General features: G+C 38.5%; 1 protein-coding gene across 1 annotated transcript in view; it reads left to right on the plus strand.

Moving 5' to 3' along the window:
* MMP16 (matrix metallopeptidase 16) overlaps positions 1-22,772 on the plus strand; it is a 376,463-nt gene that overhangs the window by 193,704 nt on the left and 159,987 nt on the right. The window contains exon 3 of the mRNA XM_052651756.1: positions 8,088-8,210. Within this exon, the coding sequence (XP_052507716.1) occupies positions 8,088-8,210 (123 nt within the window). The remainder of the gene's footprint in view (positions 1-8,087; positions 8,211-22,772) is intronic.

Genomic DNA, 22,772 nt, shown 5'->3' on the forward strand with positions numbered 1-22,772 from the left:
AGCAGGATACCCAGCAGGTAGAGGAGCCCGAGGCTCCACTGGGTGGAGGAAGCCAGTGGCCACCAGATAGCATGTGGCACCGTGTGGCTGCAATTCTTTCTGCATGCGCTCTGGTGGAAAACTGGGAAGCCTGGATCAGTCCCCAGACAGCATCGAAATGGTGTTACAGGCCGTGAGTTCCCATTTGATGAACAAGATGGCACAGACTGCTGCTGGCACCATGGGGTGGATTTTCCTGACTGCCCTGAAGGCGAATATTGGTAGTGCGCTCTGTGATGCCACGCTGGTATGCAATGTGCAGAGACACTCAGAAGAACTTGAACAACGTATATTGGCCTTAGAGCAAGAACCCGTGGCTCTGAAGACCCCAGCATCCCTGAGGGCGAGGCAGTCAGAGACTGTGATAATGAACTCTGTGAGACCACAGGTTCCCGCTTGGCGGTGAGGCCTGTTGTACAGCAGAAAGAGAAGCATGAGAAGCCTCTGGCCCGGGGAGGGGAGGGCAGCATCCTCATGGGTCCTCCAGTGTGACTGAGCTCGTGACATATTGACCATATACTCTGGCAGAGGTGGTTGACTTGGGTATGAAATTTTGGCAAAAGCAAGGGGAACCCTTGGCAGCATGGCTCTTGCGACTTTGGGACACAGGGGTGCACAGGATTACATGTGTTGGGTATGAGTAGAACTGGCATCTATAGCCACTCACCCCTCATTGAGACAAAGGTCTCAGAATCCTGGCGACTCCGGCAAGGTGTGCCTAACCAAACACATGCCCCCATGGAAATGAATTAAAGCTGCCATTTGCACCATGTGGTCATATGCAGGAGAGCTCCCGGATACTGTGAGTAAATGGCATACCTCTATGAGTTGACCCAAGTAGGGAGAGAACTGGGCATGAAGCAATCAATGTTTAACCCAAACACCCGAGGCCCAGAAGATGAGCATTTTACTTGTGGCGTTCAAGATGCAGTTTTGAACAGTGCCCTGTCTACCACTTTTGGATCCCTGACCGCTATTCTTGCCCCCTATGTGGGCACCCCAGATATGAGGTGATATCAATGGTGTTTCCCTTGGGAGAAATAGAGGGAAGGCTGCAGGCAAAGGGGATTAGAAGCGTGAAGACCTCAAAGGGGACTCAAGCTGGTAAAGGCCCCATCCAAGTAACGAGAATGCAAATGTGGGCTCATTTGCTGGCAGCGGGAGTTGAGAGAAATAAAATTGGTGGACAGCCCAGTGCCCTGCTCCTAGAGCTATGGAGGCAACTGAGATCAAAGCAGCAGTTTACCAGGCTTGAGAAGCACCCACAGCCAGAGATTCTGGGCAGCTCAGTTAAAACATTACGTGGTGCCTGAGGATGATCCTTTCGATGATGCCTTTTTTCACTTTGAACAGAACTCAGGCCAAGGAGCCTGCCCAAAAAACCCAAACAGGGACCAGAGGCTCCAAGTAGAACTTGGAATTCGCTGGTCACTAGCTAATGTACAGAGAGTAATGGCCCTGGTTGATGCCGGTGCCAAATGCAACCTTCTTTACAGCAAGTCAGAACCTCTGTCCTATGATGTATGATGTAGCCTTAAAACAGTACTGTAAACGCTGTGTCCTAGGATGTGCTACTAACCTCTGATTCTCTTGAAGATTTAGAGCAGTGTGAAAGCATTTGGAATTTTGTGGATGGGCTGTGGAAAATACACAAAAAATTCCCCTCCTTGAAGGGGTGGGCCCGGTGCTAGTGGGGGGCTTTGTGGTTCCTTAATAAAAATTCCGCAGGAGTGGAGTTGCCCCTGTGGAGGCTTTCTCACAGCCTCACAAGGCCTGATGGTGGGCTGAACTTGGCCAAAGAGGGTGAAGTCACTCCACCTGAGGTGGGTGTCTTTTCTAGGCCCATGAGGGCAAGGACTGCAGCATGATACCTGACGTTGGGTTTTGCCCTGTATTGGGGATGTCACTGTTTGTTGTTGTAGCTACTGCTATTGCAAGGTGTAAATCCAAGGGTTAGTGTTACTCGCCAAGGAAATATCGTGGAAGATGGACTGCTTGTAGATTATGAGGCGAGAGACTCTGAAGGAATGGAGTGTAGGGAAGGAACAAATTAGCCAAGATGATGTGGTCTGTCTCTCTCGCCCCATAGCCTCTCGCTCTGGCCCCAGGTTTTGTAGATAATGTGTATGTAACAGCTGAGATCACTTATAGCACTGCACATACACATCATGAGGAACTTGCTTGGTCGTGAGGTACTCACTGGGTCATGAGGTACTTGCTTGGTCATGAGGTACTCACTGAGTCACAAGGTACTTGCTTCCTCACAAGGTACTTTCTTGGTCATGAGGTACTCACTGAGTCACAAGGTACTTGCTTCCTCATGAGGTACTCACTTGGTCACGAGGTACTCACTTGGTCATGAGGTACTCACTGAGTCACAAGGTACTTGCTTCCTCATGAGGTACTTGCTTGGTCTGTCTCTCTTGCCCCATAGCCTCTCGCTCTGGCCCCAGGTTTTGTAAATAATGTTTGTGTAACAGCTGAGATCACTTATAGCACTGCACATACACATCATGAGGTACTTGCTCGGTCATGAGGTACTCACTGGGTCATGAGGTACTTGCTTGGTCATGAGGTACTCACTTGGTCACGAGGTACTTGCTTCCTCACGAGGTACTCACTTGGTCATGAGGTACTTGCTTGGTCATGAGGTACTCACTGAGTCACAAGGTACTTGCTTCCTCACGAGGTACTCACTTGGTCACGAGGTACTCACTGAGTCACGAGGTACTTGCTTTCTCACAAGGTACTCGCTTTCTCACGAGGTACTTGCTTGGTCACGAGGTACTCACTGAGTCACAAGGTACTTGCTTGGTCACATGGTACTCGCTTCCTCACAAGGTACTCACCTGGTCACGAGGTGCTCACTGGGTCTCAAGGTACTTGCTTGGTCACAAGGTACTCACTTGGTCACGAGGTACTTGCTTCCTCACGAGGTACTCACTGGGTCTCAAGGTACTTGCTTGGTCACGAGGTACTCACTTGGTCATGGGCTGCTTTGTGCGATATGCCTGTGAGAGCCTCACCACAAAAGCTCTGGCTGCTAGAGCACTGGGGCTGCAGCGGAGTGGCATCGTGGTTGCTTCTGTGAGCTTACGTCATGGCTGAGTTATGGCTCCATCGTGGGTGTCTTGTGGCTGCTGTTCCAGCTGATGTGGCAACCAGTAGAGAGGCTGTGTCACGGCTGCTGTGTCAGACAGGAGAGAATAAATGTGTCTGCAGTTCCTACGGCTCCTCGAGTCTCCTTCCATCCTCTTAGCTCACGCCTTGCCTACCCTGGGTTCAGTGGACAATGTGAACAGCAAGACAGTTTCATCAAGAGCAGGATCAGTGATACAGTTCTGTAGGAACTTGCGTGGCTCTTGGGAATTAAGGGAACAAGGGTTACCCTTGCTGAGGATGCCTGAAGAAGATTGTGTCTATAAAAGCATTTTGTGCTCAGAACATGTAGGAAACACGTCAGAGCTTTGAAAAGATTTATCTTTAGGAGTGAGGAGGCACTGCTAAGAGTGAGAATTACGGAGAAGTTTTTGGAGGCAGACGAGGCCACGTGATGACTGATTAGACGTGAAGAGAGAGCTGTGGAAGATGTTACCTGTGTATCTTGCTTATATCATTTATAAAGACTTTTGGCTGAGTTAAGTTGTCAGAGGAATTGTTGCCATTTTGGGGCTGGAAAATTATAATTTTTAAATTACATGTAAAGTTAGAAATGATGATAAGATGGCTACATGGAGATGTGAGACTACTTAAACAATTATACTGTATTTTTTTTTTTCCTATCATGCTGTATTAACTTAGACTGGGAGCTCTTCAAGAGCTTGTCTTATCTTTTTATCCACATGTTTTTCATATATCCCTTAGCATATTCTAAAAGCTTAAAAATATTGTAGGAAAATAGATGAAAATAGATCAGGATGGAAGGAGTAAATAGTTGGAGCATGAGAAAAAATTATATGAAATGGGATAAAGCTAAAGAAATGCATAAGGAACTTAGCAGAGACATCTTTGAGCATAGGAACCAAATTAGTACTCATCCCTAAAACCCTTGTCCTTTGGAAGATGCAGTGCTTCACTGAGAAAATTTTTACTGATCCAACATGTACACAACTTAAAATGGAGATTCACATTAATAAGTTTGAATGTTTGAAAAAACATGACTGCTTTCATATTTTAATTTTGTGTATTGTGGAAGTAATTCTAGAGAATATATCCTCATTGAAAATACACTTTATCCTGATAACATATCAGTTTAAATACAAATTGTCAACTTTTATCCTACTATCCATTTAAAAATGATTTTTCCTTCCAGACTGTTTGCTTAAATCTTTTCATTAGCTAAATGTAAGTGTAGTCACATCCCACATTAACTAAATTTATTAATATTTAATAATTAAGTATTATTCTCACAATACTTTCAGGGAGATAAGTCAGAATAAGTACTTACCCAAGAAATAGAATTTTTGGTTCAGAGTATTATTAATGAAATACTCATATATAAAAGCCATTGAAATTTTCATCAGTCTATCATTAACGCTTAATATTTGTTAGCTGAGTATATCTAGATCTTATAAAATATAATGAAAATATGTTTTTATTAAAAATGTCTCTATTCACCTGTTTATTAAGCATCTTTTAAATGCTAGGAATTGTACAGGTACTGGGAGTATGTAGATCCCCTGCCCTGCACTGTTTCATAGTCTAGTGAAATGTCTTTCAAATTTAGTGATTAAGAGAGTCCTGGGAAGTAAGATGTCTCAGTTCTTAGTTCCAGAGACTTCAGCTTCATAGAGCTGGATAGCCTTCTAGGCATCAGCATTTGCAAGACATCTCATTTGGTATGGAGACTTTAAAAAAAGGGAAAGTGATTTTCTTAAGTACTTCTACAATGCATTATAAATGAGAATGGAGTTTTTAAGCCTGGTAACTCCAGTGTTTACATTATTACTGGCAACAGACTAGAAGAGGATGAATGTATAATGGTTATCAGAAAAGTGTTATCTTTATTGAAAATTAAAAATGGTGCTTTCATTGTTGCAGGACATTATTATGTTTATAAAAGCTAGTTAGCTGATTTATCCATGTAATATGTTAACTATTTCATTCATTTTCATGAAATGGACATCTTTAGACAGTCATCTCTGTAGTCAATTATTTACTATATAAAGAGTATACAAATTAAGTATTTGATGAAATATAATGAAAATTGATTCTTTTCTCATTTCCACTTTCTGAAGCATGTAACATCATGAAGATTCTGCTTTAGTTTGTAATTTTTAAATTAAATGACCCAATGAATGGTAAAGTTATTTTATGAGTCACTAATGAAAAACTTATCAAAATCATGAAAATGTTTCTCTGTAGACAAGAATTAACAATCAATAAATCAAAACCAAACTTTTTATTTTCCTAATCTTAATATTTAAATTTTATTTGTGTGATATTAAACCTCACAATAAACTGTGGAAAATTCTGAAGGAGATGGGAATACCAGACCGCCTGACCTGTCTCTTGAGAAACCTGTATGCAGGTCAGGAAGCAACAGTTAGAACTGGATGTGGAATAACAGACTGGTTCCAAATAGGAAAAGGAGTATGTCAAGGTCGTATATTGTCACCCTGCTTATTTAACTTATATGCAGAGTACATCATGAGAAACGCTGGGCTGGAAGAAGCACAAGCTGGAATCAAGATTGCTGGGAGAAATATCAGTAACCTCAGATATGCAGATGACACCACCCTTATGGCAGAAAGGGAAGAGGAACTTAAAAGCCTCTTGATGAGACTGAAAGAGGAGAGTGACAAAGTTGGCTTAAAGCTCAACATTCAGAAAACAAAGATCATGGCCTCTGGTCCCATCACTTCATGGGAAATAGATGGAGAAACAGTGGAAACAGTGTCAGACTTTATCTTTTTGGGCTCCAAAATCACTGCAGATGGTGATTGAAGCCATGAAATTAAGACGCTTACTCCTTGGAAGAAGAGTTATTACCAACCTAGATAGCATATTCAAAAGCAGAGACATTGCCAACAAAGGTCCATTTAGTTAAGGCTATGGTTTTTCCAATAGTCATGTATGGATGCGAGAGTTGGACTGTGAAGAAGGCTGAGCACCAAAGGATTGATGCTTTTGAACTGTGGTGTTGGAGAAGACCCATGAGAGTCCCTTGGACTGCAAGGAGATCCAACCAGTCCATTCTAAAGGAGATCAGCCCTGGGTGTTCTTTGGAAGGAATGATGCTAAAGCTGAAATTCCAGTACTTTGGCCACCTCATGCGAAGAGTTGACTCATTGGAAAAGACTCTGATGCTGGGAGGGATTGGGGGCAGGAGGAAAAGGGGACAACAGAGGATGAGATGGCTGGATGGCATCACCAACCTGATGGACGTGAGTTTGAATGAACTCCGGGAGATGGTGATGGACCCGGAGGCCTGGCATGCTGCAATTCATGGGGTCGCAAAGAGTCGGACATGACTGAACTGAACTGAACTGAAACTGCACATTCAGAAAAAATTTCTTAAGCATTAAATTTGGTTATTATGAAGAATTCAGATGGCTGTTATTTACAAAATGCTTAAACTGAAGAGAATAAAAAATTGGAAAAATGCAAATATTATTTGCCTTTTAAAAATAATTTCCTTATGTGTAAGCTAGAAAAGTATAGCATATATCTTCTTGTTCAGTTCAGTCATTCAGTTGTATCCAACTCATTGCAACCGCATGAACTACAGCACACCAGACATCCCTGTCCAGCACCAACTCCTGGAGCTTGGTCAAACTCATGTCTATTGAATCGGTGATGCCATCCAACCATCTCATCCTCTGTTGTCTCCTTCTCCTCCTGCCTTCAATCTTTCCCAGCATCAGAGTCTTTTCCATCGAGTCAGTTCTTTGTATCAGGTGGCCAAAGTACTGGAGTTTCAGCTTCAACATCAGTCCTTCCAATGAATATTCAGGACTGATTTCCTTTAGGATGGACTGGTTGGATCTCTTTGCTGCCCAAGGTACTCTAAAGAGTCTTTTCTAACACCACAGCTCAAAATCATCAATTCTTCAGTGCTTTGCTTTCTCTATAGTCCAACTCTCACATCCATAAATGACCGCTGGAAAAACCATAGCCTTGACTAGATGGACCTTTGTTGGCAAAGTAATGTCTCTGCTTTTTAATATGCTGTCTAGGTTGGTCATAGCTTTTCTTCTAAGGAGAAAGTGTCTTTTAATTTCGTGGTTGCAGTCACCATCTACAGTGATTTTGGAGTCCCACCAAATAAAGTCAGTCACTATTTCCATTGTTTCCCCATCTATTTGCCATGAATTGATGGGACCGAATGTCATGATCTTAGTTTTCTGAAAGTTGAGATTTAAGCCGACTTTTTCATTCTCCTCTTTCACTTTCATCAAGGGGCTCTTTAATTCTTCTTCACTTTCTGCCGTAAGGGTGGTGTCATCTGCGTATCTCATTGAGTCCTGGAATTTAAGGCCATGTAGTAGATTTTTAAAACTATTGACTGTTGAACATAAAGCTATAAGAGGCCTTAGTTATAATTTATTGTAAAAAGTCTCATTTTATGAATGAGAGTTGCCCAAAATCACATTTCTTGTTAACAGCAGATTCTAGTTAGAAGCCTCAGAATACCTACTCTTCATTTAGCTCAAAATGAGTTAGAAAAATTATCTAAAGGATATGAGTTATAAACTAGTGATTCTTGATCATTCAGGAAAAAACATATACTTTTTTCTTAGATTCAAATGCAATGAAACTGACAAGATTTCCTTTATTTTTTTTATAAATTTCAATATATATATATATTTTTTAAATTTTTATTTTTACTTTATTTTACTTTACAATACTGTATTGGTTTTGCCATACACTGACATGAATCCACCATGGGTGTACATGCGTTCCCAAATGGATATTTTTAAATAAAATTTCCTTTATTAATTTTTCCCCCAGTTTCATTATCACTGTCGTAACTTCTCATTGGACTTCTTTTGGAAATTAGTATTTAGATTTGTTGGGTAATAACTGGAAAATGTTGCTTTTTGCAGCTGGATGAAGAGGCCTCGATGTGGTGTGCCTGACCAGACCAGAGGTAGTTCCAGATTTAATATTCGTCGGAAGCGGTATGCATTAACAGGCCAGAAGTGGCAACACAAGCACATCACTTACAGGTAAAATAGCTAAGGATGATTTATTGTGTGTTTTTTTTTAACTCATTTTTTACAACTATTTGACATTTTGTTTGAGATCTTATACACATTGACTCCATGGTAGCATATAGTGATGTTCTGGTAACATAAGTAACCAAAAATTGCAATTAAGAGAATAAGTTGTCCATTGGGGGGCCCAGTACACAGGCATTTCTTGAAATACTTCTGTAAACTCGATCTTCCAGCTTCTTTAGCGTATTCTAATATTCTGAGAAATTTTCAAGTGGGTATTCTAATACACAACATTGTTTAACAAGTATTCATAATCAAAAACATTATCAAAGTATATAAATAATTGCAATGTAAACAATATGTCTTTGAATTATTAATTAACTTTTAGTATTAGTGCAGACATTTCTCTTTCTATTTTTGGCAACAGTGCAACTGTATCTTCCGTTCTTGTCTGCAATGAAGGATGCCCAAGGGATGAGAGTATCTTCCAATCTGGAGTGGCAGTTGGCTGCTGGTGGAGATGTTCATATTTATTCACTAATTAATTGAAAAACATTTTATTGAGTCCCAGTTTGGACAAAGAACAGTGCTAGGTTCTAATAAATAAAGCATAGAGACTTCATCTTGCCTCATGGTATTACAGTCATATGGAGAATTTGAACAGCCATATGAATGTGATGCCTGTTTTGAAAGGGAAGAAACAGGATGCCAGAGAAATATAAACAGGATGCCATGGTCATTCAACCTAGCTTAGTAATCCAGGGCTGGTCTCCCTTCTGCCTTAAAAGTAATATGGAGTATTAAAGGAAATTCTCTATATGATGACCTTAATAGATTCAGAAATGTGTTCAAGAAAATTTAATTCCATTTATGATAACTTGGAATTAAAGCAAAGAAGATACGTAATCAGAGGTGGCATCTACAAAAACAAAAATCACAGCTGCCTTATGTATTCCACATATAAATGTGAACACTATAAAGTTAGGTGTTGGGAAAAATACAGTCAAGGAAAACAACAAAGTACTTGCTCTTCTACCCCACTTCCCACAACATTGCACAGCTACTTCTACTTGTAAGGTAATAAAATAGAATAAAAATGTAAGGATTTTTAAAGAAATAAAACTATCTTTAGTCATAGTTGTATTACTTTCTAACAGAACACCCAGAATAAATGCTAGATAATTTTTTAGAAATAATAAAAGTATATCCAGGTTTAAAAAAAGTAGATTTTAATTTTAGGGCCATTTTAGGTTTATGGAACAGTTGAGCAGATAATACAGTTATTCTCACCCCGCCCTCCACTTCTATACACACTCCCACAGTTTCTCCCTTATTAGGTGTTTGTTACAATTGTTGAGTCAGTATTGCTATATTACTGACTAAAATCAATAGTTTGCACCAGAGTTCACTCTTCGTGTCAAAGTTTTACAGATTCTGAGAAATGCATATCACTTAGCGTTACAGTGCCTGCGTGTGTGCATGCTCCGTCGCTTCAGTCCTACCCGACTCTTTGCTATGCCTAAACTGTAGCCCACCAGGCTCCTCAGTCCATGGGATTCTCCAGGCTAGAATACTGGAGTGGGTTGCTGTGCCCTCCTCCCAGGGATCTTCCCAGGCCAGAGATCAAACCCGTGTCTCTTGCATTGCAGGGAGATTCTTTACCACTGAGCCACTGGGGAAGTCCCATAGCATTACAGTGTCGTACAGAAGAGTTTCACTGCCTTGAAAATCCTTTGTTGCACCTACTCATCCCTCTTCTCTGGAAACTACTGAGTGGTTTTAATAGCTTTATAGTCTTTGCCTTTCCTAGAATGTCATAGAGTTGGAAACACCAGCCAGAGCCATTTCAGCTATGCCTTTTCAGACTACCTTTGTTCACTAACAATATGCCTTTAAGTTTCCTCCGTCTTTTCATGGCCTGATAGCTCATTTCTTTTTATTGTGTTCCTGAGTAATATTCCATTGTATGGGTGTATCACAGCTTGCTTACCGGTTCATCTGTTGAAGACTTCTTGGTTGCTTCCAGTTTTTGGCAATTATTAGTAAGGCTGATATAAACACGCGTTATGGTTTTTGTGTGGGCTTTAGCTTTCAACTTATATGTCTAAATACCTGGGAGTGGAATTTTGCTGATCATAAGGTAAGACTACATTAGCTTTTTAAAGTAATTACCAAACTATCTTCAAAGTGGCTATTCCATTTTCCATTACTACCAGTAATGAATGAAATTTACTGTTACTCTACAATTTTGTCAAGATTTAGTCTTGTCAGTATTCTGGATTCTAAAGTGGTTACTCAATTTTTTAACTTGCAATTCTCTAATGAATTGTGAAGCTAAGCATATTTTTATATTTTACCTTTTTGCCATCTGAACATCATCTTTTGTGAGATGAATGTTTAGATCTTTTGATCAACTTCTGAGTTGCTATTTTAAGGGTTCTATGTATATTTTGGATCACAAATCTTTTACCAGATATGTTTTTAATTTGTTGTCTCAGTCTGTGGCTTGACATCCCATTGTCTTTTCAATGTATTTTGTAGAAGTTTTAATTTTAATTAGTTTTAACTTAACAATTATTCTCTTTTGTATATTGTGCTTTTGGTGTTTTATCAAAAAAAAAAAAAAAAAAAGAATCCAAACCGATGGTCACTTAGAATTTCTATGTTATCTTTTAAAATTTTAATAGTTTCACATTTATATTTAAGATTATGATCCATTTTTGAGTTTTGTTTTTGTGAAAGGTGTAAAGTCAGTTATCTAGAGTTCAATTTTCTTGCCTATGAATTTTCAGTTTTTCTAGCACTATTGGTTAGAAAGACCATCCTTTCTCCATTGCCTTTGATCTTTTATCAAAGGTCACTTCCCTATGTGTGTAGGTAAATTTCTGGGCTCTTTATTCTGCTTCATTGAATCATGTGTCTACTCATAAAGCAATATTACATTTCTGGATTACTATAGTCTTGATATCAAATACTGCAATTTTCTGATTTTTTAAAATGTTTTAAATCTTTATTTATTTTATAGAAATATAGTCAATTTACAATATTATATTAGTTTCAGATGTACTACATAGTGGTTCAATATATTCTTCAGTATTTTGTTGTGTTTTCAGCATCTCTTACCTTCCCACATAAACTTCAGAATAATTTGCCATTACAGGCATCCCTCGGAAATATTCTGGGTTCAGTCCTAGACCAGCACAGTAAAGTGAATATATCAATCAAGCAGAAATAGCAAATAAAATAAATGTCATGATTTTTTTGGTTTATCAGTATGTATAAGTATAGAAGTTATGCACTACAGCCTATTAAATGTCCAATTGCATTATGTCCAAAGCACCATGTGCATGCCTTAATTAAAAATACTTGATTGATTAAAACTTGCTAACCTTCAGTTGTTGGTAACTGTTGAGTGATCAGGGTGGTAGCTGGTGAAAGTCATGGTCTGAGGCAATTTTTTAAAAGAAGACAATAATGAATCTTGCTACACTGATTAACTCTTCCCTTATGGGTGATTTCTCTGTAACATACAGTGCTGTTTAATAGCAATTTACCCACAGTAGCACTTCTTTCAAAACTGGAGTCAGTTCTCTCACACTCTGCCACTGTTTTATCAACCAAATTTCCATCATATTCTGAATCTCTTTTCTGTTATTCTAGCAATCTTCATGGCATCTTCACCAAGAGTGAATTCCATTTCAAGAAACCACTCTCTTTCCTCATCAGTAAGAATCAACTTCTCATCATTTAAAGTCTTATCATGGGATTGTAACAATTCAGTCATATCTTTAAGCTCATGTTTGCTGTTAATTGTCATGTTATTTCTGCCACATCTGAAGTTATTTCTTCCACTGAAGTCTTGAACCACTAGAAGTCATTCATGAAGATCAGAATAAATTTTTTCTAAACTCCTATGAATATTGTATTTTATCTCTTTCCATGAATCGTAAATGTTCTTAAAGGCATAACGAATGGTGAATTCTGTCTAAAAGATTTTCAGTTTACTCAGATTCATCAGAGGAATCACTATCTATGGCAGCTATAGCCTTACAAAATGTATTTCTTAAATATTAAGGTTTTAAAGTTAAAATCACTTCCTAATCCAAGGGCTGTATAATGGATATCATGTTAGTAGTCATGAAAATAACATGAATCTTGTATATCTCCATCACAGCTCTTGGGTTACCAGATGCATTGTCAGTGAGCAGTAATATTTGGAAAGGAATCTTTTTGTTGTGGTTGTTGTTTTCCTGAGTGGTAGGGCCTCAACAGTGGGCTTACAATATTTGGTTGACTATGTTGTTAACAGATGGATTGTCATCCAGGCTTTGTTGTTTTAACCAGCAACCACAACAACAAAGAAAGAATGAAGAGAAAAAAAAAATTCCGGAATGAATTGCAGAACAAATGAAAACATAAGAATAAAAATAAATGTTTTTCTCAGGTCTCAGCTCTCAGAGTCCTTTCTCCCACTGTGAGCCACAGCTCACTTCTGCCTCCCTAGGAGACCCTGCAGTGCTGGAGAGGCCTGGTCCCTGGACCTGATGTGGGGACAGCTCAGACTCTATCTGGCCCTTCTCCTGCATTTGATTTTCTCCAGTGACCCCAGTTGTCAGAGCTAGAGTGTTTTCTTTTGTGGAAACACTCACTGCCCTTTGATATATTCTACAGACAAAGAGTCTGTCTGGTTGATTGTGTGAATTTAATCTGTAGCTTTGACAGCTGATGGCAAGGTTTTCAAACCTCTTCCTTTGTCGCTCTGCCCCTGGAGCTCAGTGGTAGTTTTATTCCCATCTCTGCATGTGTATCACCCACAGTGGTTTGCTCCCAAGGATGCCCTAAAGGACTTGGGTCTGCTCCAGTGAGGACCAGGCATGGTGGTGGTACAGCTGCTTTGATTGCAGGAGCCTTGGTGGTGTGCCAGGTGTGCAGAGAAGCCAGTGGTCATGGGCATGGGAGATATGGCTCTATTAGGATTCTTTTCTAGCCTCTGGCAGCTGGCACCCAGAGTGCCTTCCCGACTGGTCCTTCTCCATTGCTTGGCCCAGCGGATGCTCAAAGACCCCTGGCTGGGGTCCGTCTCTAGTGCCCAATTGCCAGTGCAGGCATGTGAGGGGAGGGAAGCTACAGTGAAGGCTGTACCCCTTGCACATGACTCAGCAATAGCACCCTGCTTCCATGGTCTCCAGGATTTCTTCCAAAGGCATTCTCCACCATGGATTTCCTCTCTCCTGTCTCCTTGAGTTGTCTCCCTGCAGTCATCGTAAGTCGTTGCACTGACATTGCTCTCCAAGCCCCACGATCCAGCTCCCAGCCACCGTGTACACTGATAGACTTGCATCCCCATCCAAGGTACGTCGGCCCTGGCACAGATTGTTCTGTATGTTTCTCACTTCATTTGGGCGGTCACAGATTAGCTGCGTCACGCTATAGAGTCCATCTAGCTGATTGTGTGAATTTAATCTGTCAGACAGCTGATGGAAAGGTTTCCAGACCCCTTCCTTTGTTGCTCTGCGCCTGGAGCTCAACGGTGGTTTCACCCCCCTCTCTGCATGTGTACCATCCACAGGAGTTTGCTCAAATGCATCTCTTCTGTCCTGATCAATTGACTGGATGTGGGGCTCTCTCCCTTGCCTCTGCTCCCGACTGGGGTGCAGGTCAGGTCCTATTCACTCTCCTCCTCCTCCTCCCTCCTTCCCATCAACCTACTGATTTGTGCCCGGGTCCCTATATTCCCTTCCAGGGATCAGGGGCTCTACCAGTTCTCAGCTGGTGCTCTGTGAGAACTTCTGCATATGTGGATGTCTTCCTGATGCATGCATGGAGAGAGACTGTACTCTGAGTGCACCTACTCTTCCGCCATCTTGTCCTTCTTTCTCTAGAAACACTTAAATAGACTTTGTGTTTTGCAGCTTTCTCATTTGTAATCCACTGGTATTATACTGAGCCTCACTGATGCGGTACGAGGTATTAGGGTGGGGAAGCAGTCTATAACCCTGTGATTAAATCTGCTTTTTAGGTGGTATGACTTTTGGGAATTGTATCACCGGAATTTATCTCAGCCTTTTAATTTTTTCTTATACTACAGTAAAATGCCTCAGGGACTTTTGCTTCGGATTCTCTGTAGTCTTCTGCCTCTCCAGTTTTGGTGGTGACAGTTTGCTCTGTAACTGCAGTTCTCTGATGGAGCTAAGAATTATTTTCTGTTTGTTCAGCGTTTTTTTGTTTATTTTTTTTTTCTCCTTATTGTGAGGTTGGGAATTACAAACTGCCAAAAAGAACAAAAAATAAATTTACAAAAGGTGTGTAAACCCTTTAAGAAGAAAGTTAGGAACTTGCACTAAACGACATAAGAGGACAAAAAATAAATTAGAGCAAAATATAGTTTGCTCTTAATAGAAAGGCTCAGTATAATAAATGTTCAAAGTTTTCATAAATTGAGTGCAATTTTAACAAAATTCCCAAAAATATTTTTATGTAAATTTAACAAACTGACCAGAAAATATCTGATTATTAGTGAAGGTCCAATATTAATCAAAACGTTCCCATTTACTAGATATGAAGACTTTCTTAAATCAATACTAATTAAGGCAATCTGTGATATTAGCACAGAGAGATAGACAAATAGTCCAACAGTGAAGAGATCACAGGAATAGATTGATTTCTATATTTAAAAAAATGATTTTTGCCAGAGTAGAATGTGTAGATCAGTGGAGAAATGATGGGCCATTTTACTTATTAAGTTATTCTGAGATGATTATTTATATGAAAAACAATGAAATTAGAGTCTTCATACCATATAAAAATCAATACATACTAGTCGGATTAAAGTATATTATCAATTTTAGACCTATAAAGTTCACTCAGCTATGTATATTGCCATTTACTGTTTTCATTTCAGATATTATTCCTCTTCTGACCTGATTTCCAAACTTTTGATGGTGTACCCTGTTTAGTCTCCCTATATCATTAGGTGCAAACTATACCATTCATTTTAAAAAGAAAGAAAGAGGGAGACTGTTGAGAATGGTTATGGTTAGAACTGATCATAATTCTATTTCTGTTCAGTCCCTATCCTGACAATTGTCTCAGTTAGTTTTGAACTTTCAAATAATTAGGTGTTTATCCCTATAAACTTCCAGATTACTTTTGAACTGCTCTATTATTGATATGCACATCATGTGATTAAGAGTTTTGGAGTAAGAATGATCTGGGTTTGAATCCCTGCTTTGATACTTGCTCTCTGTGAAGTCAGGATCAAGTTACTCATCCTTCCTAAGTCTCATTTCCCTTGTGTGAAAAGAGAGTATTAGAACAATACCTGCCTCATAAAGCTTGGGAGACAAGTCAGATAGTAGGGGGACGAAAGAAAAAAAAAAAAGCACAGTGCTCAAAATATAATTAGTGCTTAATAAATTCTGATTAGTATCTTTACTCCTTTAATTTACCAGACAAATCCCAGAATTTGTTGAGAATGTGATGATAGGATAAGAGAAAGTTGACAGTGAGAGCTAAGGCATATTGTTTTTTAATATATGTTAGGTGTTAAGATGTTGCCTTGTGTATGATAGGTAGCATCATTTGCTACTACTTTTTTATTTTATTTAGGAAAGTAAATACAAAATATGACACTAGAGCTCAAAGAGTAATTATTCATGAAAAAGACTGCTGAATGTGCCATTAGAGAATAAAGATAAAAGTTGGAGTCAGGGTAGTTGAATCTAGGTTTTATTTGATGGAAAGCTCGTTATGAGCCAACAGTATAATGTGGCTCAAAAAATAAAAAGCTGGAGTGTCCAGATAGGAGCTATAGAAATCAAAGTGTTAAAAAAGTGGAGATGCTAATTTTTTCTTTGCTTTGCTGCCCATGTCTTATCTCATGTGTCCTTTTTGCCTTGTGCCACCACATTTTAGCTGCTTCTTGGCAAATGAATGTACACCTATAAAGAGAAATCAAAATATTAAGAGACCTTGAGTACAGTTTGCTTGAGGAAGAGCTCAAGATTAGAGCCAAGGATTCTCAACATGGTGGAAGGAGTGTTTATGGGAGAAATTTCCTGTTATTCTCAAGTATTTAAAGGCTTTCAGAAAAATCTAATATTTTGAGCTATTGGAAAATTAAACCATCTATCCTAAAAGTCTGTCCCATCATTGGAAACATGTAAACCAGGAAATGTATTCACTTGTCGGGGAAGTTAGGGAACATGTGTGGAATGGTTGGAAAGTTTGATTACATAACTTTAAGATGTCTTCCTATATTTAAAATGTGCGCTTGGAAGGAGCTTTAATCAGTCTATTTAAAGGGAATGTCTAGGCCCTTGTGCCTTCCACTTTAATGCCTTCAGGGTTTGATGCCTAGAAATGGGAACTTCTGAGTCGTACCATGTATGTGTTCTTCGAGGTATATATTACTTTGGCTGATGCGTAATATGCATGCTGGTTATAAATAGAAGTACTGGTGGCCCTTCATCTATTACTTGAATCTTTATGGTCAATTTTCTTTTGGCAAAGTTTCTTTTTGGATAATTCGGTGTCTCTCATTCAGTAAATGATTATTGAACAGCATTTTAACTGCCAGTAGACAGATGAGTTAGGCAAAGGCCCTGCTCCTGGGGAGAATGTAGTCTAGTATGGGAGACAGGGATGAAAGTGGGCAGTTGTAAAACAGTGTATCGTATGTTACTTCAAGGCCATACAGGAGCTTCAGTTCATCAGGGAACATACCCAGTTTATGCTACATAATAGAATTTCTTCTCAATAAATAGTTGTTGAATAAATTAATGAATTCTTAGTAGACTTTGTTTAAACTTTCTCCAAAATATTAATAGGACTTTATGAAACTCCAATACTTTGGCCACCTCATGAGAAGAGTTGATTCATTGGAAAAGACTGTGCTGCTGGGAGGGATTGGGGGCAGGAGGAGAAGGGGACGACAGAGGATGAGATGGCTGGATGGCATCACTGACTCGATGGACACAAGTTTGGGTGAACTCCAGGAGATGGTGATGGACAGGGAGGCCTGGCATGCTGCAATTCATGGGGTCGCAGAGTCGGACACGACTGAGCAACTGAACTGAACTGAACTGAATGAGTCCTACCTTTATCACATAGATCTCTATTTCCCAGGTTTACTGAGTATTATATAAAATATATTTAGCCTAAATTCCTTTTCTCTATAGAATATAAACTCCAAAATATTTTATGTAATAAATGGCCAATGGGATTGGTATCAACTGCCAGATAAATCTATTTAAAATTAATGAGAAGTTTTATTAATGGATGATAGTACTATGTTATATTAACTGTATAGATTTCCCTAATAAATTCTTCCTTTAGCTAACCTTGATTTCAAATTCATGCTTCTGTGACTACTGAGATTACAACACTAGAAGTTATTGTTTTACTTTACCAATACATACACAGAAAAGAAACCTAGAAATTGCTAAAGAAAGTTCCTCTCTGGAAACATTTATCATTCTCTCTCAACCCAGTGAGCTCACTGAACTTGATTATCCTATTGACCAACCTGTGTATCCACTATTAAAATAAGACCCATGTAGTCCGTGGGGTTGCTAAGAGTCAGACATGCCCTAGCGACAACAAATGCCCTACATGGAAAACTAGCATCTTTGGAAAGAGTCAAATATTTAACATCAGCTTTCCTAGAGGGACTTTATAGTCAATCTCTACTCTGATCATTTCTTGTATTTAAAAAAACAAAATAAAGCCACATCCACTATACAAGCATAATATGTATAAATGTAAATTAATCTATTTAGTTGTCCTCTGATAGAATATTTCGATACATTCTGGATAAGGATCTGCTGATAATTTAAATATGTACTTTATTATTTTTACTCTTTTATATTCTTACCAGTTGTCTATTTTCCCGGGTATAATAAATTCCATTTAATTGCTGCTGCTGCTGCTGCTAAGTTGCTTCAGTCGTGTCCACTCTGTGTGATTCGATAGACGGCAGCCTACCAGGCTCCCCTGTCCCTGGGATTCTCCAGGCAAGAACACTGGAGTGGGTTGCCATTTCCTTCTCCAATGCTTCAAAGTGAAAAGTGAAAGTGAAGTTGCTCAGTTGTGTCTCACTCTTAGAGACACCATAGACGGCAGTCATTTTTAATAAAATGATACTATGCTTTTCTGAACAACTATTTTTCTCTACTAAATTGAGTAAAAAAGCTATTTTGACTTGGCCATACCAAAATATCTTGACGTAAGTATATCATATACCCTCTGAATCTTATCTAAATGTCAAAGTATTCAAGTTTTTTCTTATATTGAAATGAGATAAACAATACTCAAAATCTTAAAAAGATTTATCACTATATCATAACTTTATGGAGGATAATCATTATCAGTATATAAAATTACATTAGAGAATTGGTATGCATCCAATATATTAAAACTAGAGAATCCTGACTTTACAAAGTAATTTTAGGCATTGGATAATATTTACTGTCTCCTGAGTACCTACAGTTTATTTGAAAGTGATGAAACCTTTGTCAATGTCCTTGTTTCACATTTCCTGTAACTTCTGTTTAAATGAACAAATGTATGATAATTTTACATTTCACAATAATTCATTTTACAGAACCAATAAAGAAAAATAATTCCTCTAGTTTTGGTACAGTTATGTTAGTAAGTCTTTCTCCCCAAAGTTACTGTTTCTTTAAATGTCAAATTCTCATATTTTAAAAAATTACCCTAGAAATAGTGAGGTAAACTTAATATTTCACTTATCATGAATAAATTTTTGCATTTCTATCGATGATTGTAAAAGCAGAGTTTAAGTTTTCTTTTAAGCTTTTAGTATATTATCAGTCAGTTCAGTCACTCAGTTGTGTCCAACTCTTTGCGGCCCATGGACTGCAGCACACCAGGCCTCCCTGTCCATCACCAACTCCTAGAGCTTGCTCAAACTCATGTCCATTGAGGCAATGATGCCATCCAACCATCTCATCCTCTGTCATCCCCTTCTCCTCCCGCCTTCAGTCTTTGCCAGCACCAGGGTCTTTTCCAATGAGTCAGTTCTTTGCCTCAGGTAGTCAAAGTATTGGAGTTTCAGCTTCAGCATTAGTCCTTTCAATGAATATTCAGGACTGATTTCCTTTAGGATATAATATAAATGTATTATATTGTAATACATTTATAATATTGAATATATATAGCACCATGAAAATGCCCAGTAGACAATTAAAAAACTGAAAATATTGTCTTATTAAAATGAAAAATGTTAACTATAACCATTCTATTTCTGCCCAAAAAGATAAACTAAAATCACTTTAAATTTAAATCATTTTGTTTTTCAAATATAATGTTTTTTTAATTTTACTGTATCATATTTTTTCAAATACATATTAGCAATACATATTAGCAATTTTATGTATTATATATTAGAATATCAAGAATAACAGTGTTAGTTTACTTTTAATATCATATGATCTCTCTGCACCCTTAATTATTTCAGTTATTAGTAAATACAAAATACATTTCTTAATGGCATACAGATTTCTAAATTGTTTTTTGTGTGCACCTAATTCAGAATTCCAGCTCTAACTTTGAAGTGTACTAATGTATCATATATATATATATATATATATATATATATATATTATTTTTTATTAGAATAGAGTTGATTTACAGTTATGTGTTAGTTTCAGGTTTACAATAATGTGAAACTATATGTGTGTGTGTGTGTGTGTGTGTGTGTGTGTGTATTCTTCTTCAGTTCATTTCCCACATAGACCACCACAGAATATTGAGTAGACTTCCATGTATAATACAGTAGGTCACTTTTAGTTATATATTTTATGCATAGTAGCATGTTTATGTCAATCCCAAACTCCCGATCTATCACTTTCCCCCACGTTTGCCCCCTGGTAACACAAGTTTGACTTTGAGGTCTGTGAGTCCACTTCTGTTCTGTAAAAAGCCTATTTGTATAATTTTTATTATATTCCACACATAAGTGATGCCATATGAAGTTAATCTTTCTTTGTCTGACTTCACTTAACATGAGAATCTCTAGGTCCCTCTGTGTTGCTGCAAATGATATTGTTTTGTTCTATGTTACTGTTGAGTAATATTCCATTGTATACATGTATCACATTTTCATTATCCACTCCTCTGTTGACGGACATTTAGGTTGCTTCCATGTCTTGGCTATTGTAAATAGTGCTGCAAGGAACATTGGAGTGCATGTAAGTGGGAATGTAAGTTGCTACAATCATTATGGAGAATAGCCCTGAGGTTCCTTAAAAAAGATATAAAACTCCCATATGATCCAGCAATCCCATCCCTGGGCATATATTTGCAGAAAACTGTAATTTGAAAAGATACTTGTGTCTTGTATTTTTTAATGACATCACAAATATTGTAGTTAAGCACATTTTGGAAACTCATCAGTGCATAGCTTTGAAAAACATAATGATGTGTTTTCAAGTCCAAATTGTACTCCACATTTATTATTCTTCATTATATTGCTTCATTTTTCTCAGAACTACCAGATACTTATATGTATATCATACCAATACAATTTCATTTATTTTCTTTATAGTAAAGTTATCCTGTTTTTGAAAATAAAGCAGTTTCTCCATTACACATTCAATCCAACACTAATTCCCATTAAAATTTTATCAGCAGAGCGTATACTGAAATGGTCTAACTCTTTATGTCTCCATGATAGCCTCTCTAGCACATGTCTCTAATTTCTGTTGCTTAAACTTCCGAAATGTTTTACTGCTTCCAATTTTGTCCCCCTTATCATTTTTCAGCAGGAGCAGTGATCTTTGTAAACTGGAATAATACCAGGATACTTCTCCTCCAGTGGTTTGCTTTCACAGAAAATAACCCAGGTTTCCCTGGTGGCTCAGATGGTAAAGAATTTGCCTGCAATGCAGGAGACCTGGGTTCTATCGCTGGGTTGGGAAGACCCCTGGAGAAGGAAGTGGCAACCCACCCAAGTATTCTTGCCTGGAAAATTCCATGAAAAGAGGAGCCTGGCAGGCTGCGGACCATGGGGTCACAAAGTGATCTTTGTAAACTGAAATAATACCAGAATATTCTCTGCTTAAAACTCTCCAGTGGTTTGCTGTCACAGAATATAACCCATTCGCTGCCAATTCTCTTTCAATTCATGTCACTGTCCTGAGCAGTCATTTTGCACCAGTTCACTAAGCAGCCGCATTATCTGAACTGGCTGGAAACTCAGTCTGAGGCTTGTGGGGCTCCTTTTGTCACTGATATCCCATTTATTGTCTACTCATCTCACCTCCTCACCACTCATTTATAACCATATATATTTGTATTTTGATTGTGTATCTCTTATCACTAAAATAAGATCTACAAGATCAGAGACTTATTCACAGTTATATGTCTAGCACCTAAAGCGGTACCCATGATGTAGTATGTTCTTTGAAATAATGAATCATAAAAATGCTTGCTTCTGCAATCTGATAAGGTGGAAAGAAAATATAAGACTGCAAGGAAAATTAGACAAATTTCAAAGTTAAAACATTAATCTGTGTTCCCAATCAGCCATCAGGTAATTAGGAAGGAAAACCATAAACAAAAGAGAAGACAACCCTCAAATTGGGAGAAACTCTTTGCAAATGAAGCAACTATAAAGGCATTAATCTCCAAAATATAAAAAGCAGCTCATAAAGCTCAATTTAAATTAAAAAACCCAATCAGAAAATGGGTGGAAGATCTAAATAGACATTTATCTGAAGAAAACATATAGATGGCCAGAGAGGACATGAAAACATACTCAACATCATTAATTATTAGGGACATGCAAATCACAACTGCAAAGAAGTGTCACCTCACACTGGTCAGAATGGCCATCATCAAGAATTCTATAAACAACACAAGCTGGAGAGGATGTGGAGGAACGGCCCCCCCCTCTTCTGCTTTTGGTGGGAATGTAAATTAGTACAGCCACTGTGGAGGATAGTATCAATTCTGTTCAGTCACTCAGTCGTGTCTCTCAGTGACCCCATGGACTGCAGTACACCAAGCCTCCATGTCCATCACCAACTCCTGGAGTTTACTCAAACTCATATCCATAGAGTTGGTGATGCCATCCAACCATCTCATCCTCTGTCGTTCCCATCTCTTCCCACCTTAAATCTTTCCCAGCATCAGTGTTTTTTCCAATGAGTCAGCTGTTTGCATCAGGCCAAAGTATTGGAGTTTCAGCTTTAGCACCAGTCCCTCCAGTGAATATTCAGGACTGACTTCCTTTAGGATGGACTGGTTGGATCTCCTGGCAGTCCAAGGAACTCTCAAGAATCTTCTCCAACACCACAGTTCGAAAGCATCAACTCCTCCACACTCAACTTTCTTTATAGTCCAATTCTCACATCCACACATGACTACTGGAAAAACCATAGCTTTGACTAGGCAAACCTTTGTTGGCAAAGTAATGTCTCTGCTTTTAATATGCTTTCTAGGCTGGTCATAGCTTTTCTTCCAAGGAGCAAGAATCTTTTAATTTCATGGCTGCAGTCACCATCTGCAGTGATTTGGGAACTCAAAAAAATAAAGTCTGTCACTGTT

This window comes from Budorcas taxicolor, chromosome 14 (genome assembly GCF_023091745.1).
Source record: "Budorcas taxicolor isolate Tak-1 chromosome 14, Takin1.1, whole genome shotgun sequence".
NCBI lineage: Eukaryota > Metazoa > Chordata > Mammalia > Artiodactyla > Bovidae > Budorcas > Budorcas taxicolor.